Source organism: Populus trichocarpa, chromosome 10 (assembly GCF_000002775.5).
Source record: "Populus trichocarpa isolate Nisqually-1 chromosome 10, P.trichocarpa_v4.1, whole genome shotgun sequence".
Taxonomy (NCBI): domain Eukaryota; kingdom Viridiplantae; phylum Streptophyta; class Magnoliopsida; order Malpighiales; family Salicaceae; genus Populus; species Populus trichocarpa.
The window spans coordinates 10215317-10225741 of record NC_037294.2 but is presented as its reverse complement, the minus strand read 5'-3'; the positions used below and the strand labels follow the sequence as shown (position 1 = coordinate 10225741).

The window sequence follows — 10425 nt, the reverse complement described above, 5'->3', positions numbered from 1 at the left end:
TGAGAAAAAATATGAAACTCAATTCCTAAACAACTTGATATCGAAAGACAAAATTAAAAAAAAAATTAAATAAAAAAAACAAATAAAAAAACAAATTATTTTTTTAAAAAATATATATTTTTTAATTTTTTCAAATTAATTTTCAAATTATTTTAATATGATGATATTAAAATAAATTTTAAAAAATAAAAAAAATTATTTCAATGAATTTCCAAATGAAAAACAATCGCTACCACAAAACAAAATGGGCTCTTAATAAATGTTTTTGTATTATGAATTATTTTTTAATTTTTTTATCTAAAAAAATTAAATTAATATATTTTTAGATATTCATGATAATTTTGATATTTTAATATTAAAACTAAAAAAATTAGAAAAATAATATTTTAATATATTTTTAATAAAAAATTATTTTTAAAAACACGTTGTTACACACTAGTAATAAACAAACAAGGTGCATCCTACATTTTCTTTGAGCCACGTGTCATCCGACCGACTCGTTTCGATGATTTTTATCTGCAAATAAAACAACCAGGAAGGAGGGGTCCGATGGTGGTTTTGTTTTGGAAGGTAAGATTTCTTCAAGGCAAGAAGAAAAATAAAAATAAAAATAAAAAGGCAAGTTAATTAAAGAAGAGAGTGAAAGAAGCGTTATTTTTTGGCAGAAACAAAGAAACGTTTTCGACAGATAGAAAGAGAGAAAAATAAAACAAAACTTTTGAGGGATGACTTGGACTTGTTGATTCAAAAGGGCGTCCAAGTTCTCTTCATGTATGTGTTCGTTCCCCCCACCGGGTCCCACCTCATATCTATTGTCCCTTTTCTCTCCCTCCCTCCCTCCCTCCCTCTCTCTCCTACAAAACAACGGCGGGGACGGTTCACTTTAGTCTCTCTCTCTCTAGAAGCGTTTTCTTTTCTTTTTTATTTTTTTTCTTCGTTTCAAATTTGCTTTACATCCAGCTACAGAGTGCTGTTTTTTCTCCCTCTCTATCTCCCTCTGCACGAAAGAGAAGGGATTTTTATTCTATTTTCTTAGGTCTTCATATACACATAACCTAGTACAGTTTGTGCAAAACCAGTTGGTGGTTTTGGGTCTATTGAGTGTCTATCTCCCCCTCTCTCTCTCTATTTTTTTTTCTTTCATTTTTTCCAAGAGAGAGAAAAAAACACTGTTGGAGTTTGGTGGTACAAGGTTTTGCTTCTACTATAAAAAGATGATGTATTGCTTGGATTGGTTTCCCATACATAAAATGTGTAACTGCAGATTTCAGCTCTTCCTGTCTCTTTAAGTATAAGTGTATGACCATATAACTTTCTGTGTATGCTTCTATGCCACTGCATGTTAGAGATCAGTAAAGAAGATCTATATGACCGTATAACTTTCTGTGTATGCTTCTATGCCACTGCATGTTAGAGATCAGTAAAGAAGATCTATCTGGGTTTCTTAAGGTACGGGTGCTCTTTCTCTTGTTAGGCTGCAATGTCTTTTCTTGTTTTTTTATTAGTGGGTTTTTGTTCATTTTTTGTGAGAGAGGAAAAGTTGGTGGGTTTTATCTTTTTTATTGCTGATTTCTTTTATCCAGGTTAAACTGTTTTTCTTTTATAAGTGGGGTTGATCTTTTGGCCTGTGCCTTTGATATCTTTCCTTTTCTTCTCTAGCAAAAAAGTTTTATTTAATTTTTTATCGATGAAATCATGAAAATGTCATGTTCTATGTTACTGTTTCATCTTCTATTTAATAGTAATTAATTATATATCTAAAAATCAGAGAGAAGAGAGAAGGGTATGCTAAAGTATAGGATATGAGAGATTAACTAATATATGTGCATTTGTTGTAGATCCCCAAATTACGCCCAATTAATTCCTTCAAAATCTTAATGGGATTTTAATCTTGTTAGAGTTTTGTTTTTGTTTCTTACAGGAAATGAGAATTGAAGCTGGAGATGTTTGATTTCTATAGTTAAAGGCAGCTCTTTTGCAAAAAAAATTTGTAAAAAAGAGAAAGATTCAAACTTGTTGAGCTCATAAATGGATTGAGATAGAGGGAGCAGCCCATTATGGCCGCAATGTTAAAAGCATTAGCTCCTGGGCTGCTGTTGATTTTTTTATTCCTGATATCAGCATCTGCGAACGACAACGAATTTTCACGATGTAATTGTGAAGATGAGGGCAGTTTATGGAGCATAGACAGTATTCTTGAGAGCCAAAGAGTGAGTGATTTCTTGATTGCTGTGGCCTATTTTTCAATCCCTATTGAGCTGCTGTACTTCGTTAGCTGCTCAAATGTCCCATTTAAATGGGTTCTCTTTGAGTTCATTGCTTTCATTGTTCTATGTGGATTGACCCATTTGATCAATGGCATGACCTATGGCCCCCACACATTTCAGCTTATGCTTGCCCTAACTGTCTTCAAGATATTAACTGCTCTGGTTTCTTGTGCCACTGCGATTACTCTTTTCACTCTCATTCCTTTGCTTCTCAAAGTGAAGGTGAGAGAATTCATGTTGAAGAAGAAGGCATGGGATCTTGGTCGTGAAGTTGGGATTATAATGAAACAGAAAGAAGCTGGGTTGCATGTTCGAATGCTTACTCAAGAGATTCGAAAATCGCTTGATAGACATACGATTCTGTATACTACCCTTGTTGAGTTATCAAAGACATTGGGGTTGCAAAATTGTGCTGTTTGGATGCCTAATGAAATCAGAACCCAGATGGACTTGACTCATGAGTTAAATAGAGGTAATTATTTGAGTTCAGATAATCTTTCAATTCCAATCACTGATCCTGATGTTCTTAGGATTAAACAAAGTGAAGCAGTAAACATGCTTAGGCCTGACTCTGCACTTGCTGCTGCAAGCCATGGGGAGTCTGGTGAGCCAGGGCCTGTAGCTGCAATTCGAATGCCGACACTTCGTGTCTGCAATTTCAAAGGAGGGACTCCTGAGATAATTGAGGCCTGTTATGCAATATTGGTGTTGGTTCTCCCAGGTGGACAACCCAGATCTTGGACCAACCAGGAAGTAGAGATAATTAAGGTGGTAGCTGATCAGGTGGCTGTGGCTCTCTCCCATGCTGCAGTTCTTGAAGAGTCCCAGCTTATGAGGGAGAAGTTGGAGGAGCAAAACCGAGCTCTACAACAGGCCAGAAAGAATGCAATGATGGCAAGCAAAGCTAGGGGTGCATTTCAGAAGGTAATGAGTGATGGGATGAAGAGGCCAATGCATTCGATCTTGGGTTTGATTTCAATGATACAGGATGGGAATTTGAGTGGTGAGCAACGAATTATTGTTGATGCAATGATGAGGACTAGCAATGTCCTATCAACGTTGATAAATGATGTGATTGAAATTTCAACAAAGGATAGTGGAAGATTTCCATTGGAGATTAGATCTTTTGGGTTACATGCCATGATCAAAGAAGCAGCTTGCCTTGCCAAATGCTTGTGTGTTTATAGGGGCTTTTGTTTTTCAATTGAGGTTGACAAGTCCCTGCCGGATCATGTTATGGGCGATGAAAGGAGGGTTTTTCAGGTGATTTTACATATGGTTGGGAACCTACTTGATCACAACAATGGAGGAGGGTCTGCAGTGCTTCGGGTTTTCTCTGAGAATGGAAGTCAGGAGAGGAATGATCAGAAATGGACAGCGTGGAGGCAAAGCATTTCTGATGGGGATGTATATATCAGATTTGAATTTGCAATAAACAGTAGTGTTTCTGAGTCAGAGGGCTCAACTTCAATGTCGCAACTTAGTGGTAAGAGGTATGCCAGTGACGGTGTTGAGGAGGGCTTGAGCTTCAGCATCTGCAAAAAGCTGGTCCATGTAAGAATCATAACCTTTGTATGCATAAATGCACTCATACAGCTATCCTTTTTCCAATGCTATGACCTGAAACACTAGAAACTACTGATAATAAACTTGTGCTTGAAAACGATTGCAAGCACAATCTCTATGTCTCATGATTAGGATTTTTATTTCTGTGTCCAAGATGCATTATCAGTGAAGATGATTCAGATATATATCTGCGTGGTTACAGATATTGCACAGAATCAGTCTCGATATACTAATAGGGTAGTTACTCATACCGAGCGCAATCTTTGTCTGATGAAACGCATCATCCTTGTTTAGCAACCTCTGTCGATGGCTTTGGTTGTGACAAGATGATTAACTTAGAGAGTCTTTTGAGTGTGTTAATGTATCATTTGAAGCTGCTCTACAGGTTCTTTTTTTTTTGGAAGGTTTTTATTTTCAATATTTATTACCAATTATTTTGCCTTAATAAATTTTCTCTTAGATGGTGTCATATATTAAATATATAGTTGGAAAGAACTTAGTTCTTTATGTTATAGAGTGAAAAGTATTGGTGCTTTGAGGTTTGGATGAAATGCAAATTCTGGAAAAATTCAGCACCTTGTCATGCCCGTGGACACAACTAGTTAGGTGTAATAATCTTTTCCTTTCATGTTGCCAGGTTGAGTTTCTCAGTTGAAGCAAGTATGCATCTAAATAGCTGTCACAATTTTTACCCTGTCAAGTGTTTTCTTTTCTTTTCTTTTCTTTTTCTAACCTCCTTGTATTTGGTAGTTGATGCAGGGTAAGATCTGGATGGTGCCCAATTCTCAAGGCCTTGCTGAAAGCATGGGGTTTGTTCTTCGGTTTCAGCTTCGACCATCCATATCAATAGCCATCTCTGAATCTGGAGAATCCTCAGAGCACCCACATTCCAACTCTCTGTTCAGAGGTTTGCAGGTTCTATTAGCTGATGCTGATGATTTGAACAGAGCTGTGACTCGGAGGCTGCTTGAGAAGCTAGGTTGCAGTGTTGCTACTGTTTCATCTGGGTTTGACTGCCTTAGTGCTATTGGTCCAGCTGCATCTTCTTTCCAAATAGTTCTTTTGGATCTTCAGATGCCTGAGTTGGATGGATTTGAAATTGCTGTGAGAATCCGGAAGTTTAGAAGTCGAAGTTGGCCTTTGATCATTGCCTTGACAGCAAGTTCTGATGACGAAGTGTGGGACAAATGCAAGCAGATTGGAATCAATGGAGTCATTCGGAAACCAGTTGTTCTACAAGGAATTGCCAATGAGCTACGAAGAGTCGTGCTTCTGGCAAACAAGGCTGTTTGATGACACTTGCGCAAGACACAAAACTGCTGTAGCTTTGATTCTTTCAGAGCAGTTTGGGGGTCGCAATTGAATAGCCAGCCAATCGTCTAGTATAGAGATGGTTACATATACAACATTTACAGTTACAACGATATACAAAATTAGCTCGCCATTTTCTTGATTGATAGAGGTTTATCTTCCTCACAGTTGCGTCTTGCTTAACCTATCTAATTTGTTCTTTAATAATAATACTCTTATTAAGAAAACAGAATGCACGCAGTGGAAGCCATTTGAAGTTGATTGAACGTGCTTGAGTTCTTGATTCAAGCAGTGGATACCACGGGCATTTTGTACCAGGAACATTCAAGAGTAATAAAGGAACCTTGGCAATAAGAAAGTTGTTTTTTCGTTGAAAATACAGACGCTCAGAGATTAAAAGTATTTTCTCAACGGAAGGTCTCATTTTATTTAAAACTGACTGTCCTTTGGTCGAAGGTCCCTAGAGGTCCTGGTAAGGATAAGAATGGGTTCCAATATTAGTCTATGTAGAGACCGTTTCATAGAGCTGAAAGCAACTGCATGCCATGGTCAAATTTATTTGATAGAATGCCAGCCATGCTATGACCCTCGAGAATTTAAGATTTCACATGGAGAGAGATGATATCTGGTGGCGACTTCTCTCTTGCCGGCAAGGAAAATCTCGAGGGGCTGCTAAGTATCTCATCCAACATGAATATAATTATCGCCATCCACGTGTTGTTTGTAGGATCACGTGCCCTGCACGTTCTTACGCCCCCAGGAAGTTTCTCTCTGTTCCAGCCTGCCTGCTGCCATGGGAGATGGGGAAAGCGGGAAAGAGGGTGGGGGTCCAATCAGCCTTGTTCTTAAAACCATGCATGAATCTCATAACGTACATAGACCCTTTCTTTTTTCGTGTCTGAAATATCACACCATGTGGACCCCCGTCTTATTCCCACAAAAATCATGCCCGAACCATACATAATTAGCATCATAGGATATCAAAATCGGGAGAGAAGTTCGATGCAATATTCCATGAATTTGGACGAAGGATTATTTTAATCGATAGGTGCATTATTTTATTACAAGGACTTGACGTTAGATCCTCTTGCAACATTGACCAGTTTTCCATGTACTTCACTCAAACTCCTTTTTACTCGCCGGTTCACGGATTTTGTCCTATCCATCAATTTTTACACAAACATTTTCTTGGAAAGTGGCATTAGGTGATGGCTCATTCAGAATCAATTATTAGGTATGCGAGGGTTTGGTGAGTTCCTTGTCAACATTGTTTTACGGATATCTTATCACTATGTATTATTTATTATTCTCACGCACATCATTGGTCCCTACCGATCATGTCCTCGTCTTATCCCTTCCGTCGAGCAGGTGTTCACTGTTCTTTCTCGGCCACTTTTTATCCCTACCGTGTCTCCTTTCAATATTGGGTTCACTGCATGGTTCAGGGCATGGCGTGAGAATAAAACCCTATTCTACGTCGCAATGATAGGGTTTTCCTCCCCAGAGGAATGCCATTCCTACCTAGCTTCTTTCATAATTTCAACTCTGTGACTTGATGAGCCCCAACGGGCCTGGTTAGTGTAACCACTTTCTAACACGTTAACGCTTTATTCCTCTTACACGTTCCTTGAATTGTTCAAGCCACTGTGAAGGTGAATATCGTGATATATGGTAATTATGTAACATCATCATCTAGATAAATGAACTACTGCTCCATCTCCGTATTGCTGAAACTTCTCCTTAGAAAAAGAAAATAACCATTTCATTATAATAAATAAATTTTTTAATTATATATCACTGTATTTATACCGCAGAAATCATAACTTGTTTTGAAATATAATTCACAAAATTAATGGTGTATAATAATCTTCCAGGCAACAAACCATCCATTCAATAATGTTTTAGATGGGGAAAAAAATCGTATGAAATCCCTGAATCTAGACTGTCTATGTAAAGACTAATTGCATCTCAATTATACAAATGAATGTTGATAATCATAAATATTTCATAACCCAATTTTTAACTTCTATTTTTATAAATTTTAAAAAAATATAAAATTAAAAAAATATATCTTTTCGGTAAATTTAGTCAATTTTTTTTATCTTAGTCATTTTTATTAATTTTACGTGGTTAGAAATAACCATATAAAAAACATAAAATGCAAAAGTATAAAAAAAAGCATATCTGGGGATTGAAGCTGTACCGATTACGAACAAAAATTGAGTTTGGTAGTTTTTGGTCTAAAATTGAGGTTTGAATTGAAGAGAAAATGGAGAAAAAAGCTTGATTTGATTTAATTTGGCTAAAATTAAAAAAAATCAAAAGTTCAAGGATGAATTTGAAACAAACAGTCAAGTTAGAAATCAATTGAGTGTTTAGTTGAAGAGAAAAAATCAAAATTGAAAGTTAGATTGGTTAAATTTGTATAATCTTGAAAATTAAGGATGAATTTGTAATAAATGGTTAAATTTGGAAGTATAGATTGATTCAATCTCGGAAACAATTAAAAAGAAAAATGGGATTTATAATAAATTTGGATGAAATTGCAGAATTTGAAAAAGGACAAATGACTATTTATATAACTTCTTTTCAGTCCTATTTGTTTTATTCCAATCAATTCAGTCCAATTAATTTCATTTAAGTCTAATTGAATTGGGTTAATTCAAACCAGCCCATTTAATTCATATTTTTAGTCCAAGTGTTTTCAATTAATTCAATTCAGTCACATTTAGTCCGATGATTTTGCCCAATCGATTCAATTTAGTCCAAAATCCAATTGACCCACTGCTCACATCAACATCACACCCAACAACCTTCTTCTTCTTCTCCAAACAACCCATAGCGACCCAACCACCACAAATAAACTCACCCAAATAAGCCCAATAAATTACTGAGCTCACACAGACTCCTACTTCTCTAAACACCCAAACCAAACTAGCCAGACACCAAGACCACCACTACATCACTTATCTCCACTTCACGCTGCCACCATCATCGGCCGAGCACTACCACCCAATAAACCGAAACCACCAAGACCTCTACCACAGCTTACAAACCCAAAACCTCATCACAGACCCACGGGACCTTACGTCCTCCATTCCACGGTTCAAACCAAACCCACGGCCAAGACACAACCCAACCAATCCTCTCGTATCGTGACAACCATAAAACCACGAACCAACTCGATATCCACCATGACACACATTAGTCACGCCCACAGATCTAAATCATCCCTCTCTCTCACTAGAAGCCCACATCCCTCTTTCTAACCACTCCGCTTCTGAAAGAGAAAGAAGAGAAATAGGTTTCAGTTTAATTTATGCTTGTTCTGGAGGATTTTAGCCAGCACGTGAAGGACATGCGCGTAATCCCTAGCCATTTAATTGACCAAAACGTGAGTTGCACGCGCGATGTAAATTCGCAAATGTATCAATTTGTCACTAAAACTTTTTCGAAAAAAAACTAGAGTTTTAGTCAAAATCTGGCTGAAAGAGTAACCTTATGGCCTATGCCTATCACGTGTTTGTTTGACGAATCGTTAACTATAGATCATAGTAAGAGGTTGATTGATCAAAATCAGAATAGATGAGGGACTCAATTAGAACAATTGATAAGTGGGAAACCCAGTTGGGATATGCATGGATAGTTTGGAGGCAAATTTGTTCTTTCCCTTCTTTTCTTAAACTTGGAGAGGGTTTTTGCTAAATGTTCAAACTTTTGGAAGGTTTCTATCATTTTACAATAACTTCAAAAAATTGTTGTAATATATATATATTGGCTATTCAATGTCCAAACTGAAGCGTAATTTATAATCTAATCCAGATCAAGTATAAAGTTAATTAATGGTGATGATGCTAATGCTATGACTTGGGCTTCCAAGTTGTTGAGATGAAAAAAAAAAAGTTGGCAATTTCAAGCTAATGTCTCTCTCCAAACAAATACAAAGTCAATTACACTTTTCATTCATATCAAGTTCCGAAAGAAATAATTTTTCATTCTTTTGGTAACAAGAACTAAATTAGATTCTTGCAACTTGGCAATATATACACTTTGTCAGTGTTGTTTGTGTCTCACGAAGAGCGGCAGACAAGCCCTCAATATATATATTGCTTCTTGAATACTAAAACACTAGGATTTTACGATCAAAGAAGCTGGAGTCAGAAAGGATCATGGGCCTCGAATCTTCTTATAAACGCAACTTGGCTTAAAATTTTGGATGCCAGAACATGTTCTTCACTAGCTACTTGGAATGTGTTTTGTTCTGGTAAAAGCGCCTGTGGAAGGGGCTCTGTATCCCAAATAAAATATCACAAAGGATTGTCTTTCATGCTTTTAGATTGCTTGAAGTTAATCTAATAGAGTCACTGGCAACTTGAAGATAAATATATATTTCGCTTGAGAAAGACAGATGAGTTTATTATACTCAAAGCCAACATGGGGGTATATTTTATTCTCTCCAGAGGGAGATAAAATGCTGTTCGTCACAGATCTAGCTCTGTACGCAAGACTAAATACACCTAAATTATAAACTAGAAAGTCACAAACCAGCATTATAATAATGTACTCGAGGAAATCATACATAGAAAGGCAGCTCTAGCCCCAATGCATTGATCCTCTAAACTTTTGGCTATGAAATATTTATAAGAAAGTAAAGTTGCCCAATTGAGTAATTAATTTGGACTTTGCTGTCTATATAGATTCTGGCATAATAAATTAATTACTACCTACTTTAACCAACACGATGATCGCTACTTGACTAGTGGAAATAGGTCATGGCTGCTGGGAAATGGATTACAGATGAGGATTACAACCATGGTGACCAGTTGCTTCTAGCTACATCGCTCCTCCCCAAGTGGTATTGACTGTTTGGTTCTATGGGTAGATGTACATAGCAAAAAATTAACGATAGATAATGACTTGCTTTTTGTTTGCTTTCCAAGAGCTTCATTAGGAGTCATTAATACCTGTATGCAGTATGCACGCATCCCCCCCCCCCCCCCCACATTTATATAAAACTAGTGTATGTTTATCTATTTTTCTATGTTCGTTATGTATTTCCTCAGCTTTTACTGGCATCAGAGAGCTAATGAACTCATCAGTAATACATTTCCAAATGTTTCTTAGATTGATTGGATCTTGAAATCAGACTCGGTCAGTGTTATTCTTTAGGTATTGAAATTGTGTGTGTGTGTATGCATGCATGCATGTGTGTGTATACTGCACTGTTTCTTATTATCAAGAGGAAGAAAGCAAAAATAATTAAAGTGTAGTGAAATATAGT

At 36.7% G+C, this 10425-nt stretch overlaps 1 protein-coding gene across 3 annotated transcripts; it reads left to right on the top strand.

Annotated features, from left to right (window-relative positions):
* The first annotated feature begins 826 nt into the window (after positions 1-826).
* On the top strand, positions 827-5288 carry LOC7498022 (ethylene receptor 2). Of its 3 annotated transcripts, none has more exons than XM_052456402.1 (4): positions 827-1449; positions 1922-2210; positions 2485-3821; positions 4584-5288. In XM_052456402.1, coding segments are annotated over exons 2-4 (1881 nt in total). In that variant the 5' UTR covers positions 827-1449; positions 1922-2209; the 3' UTR covers positions 5127-5288. The 3 variants fall into 3 exon arrangements, with proteins under 3 accessions (XP_052312362.1, XP_024466183.1, XP_024466184.1); XM_024610416.2 differs by having other exon boundaries at positions 861-1449; positions 2490-3821; XM_024610415.2 differs by having other exon boundaries at positions 860-1449; positions 1922-3821.
* Positions 5289-10425: the final 5137 nt, after the last annotated feature.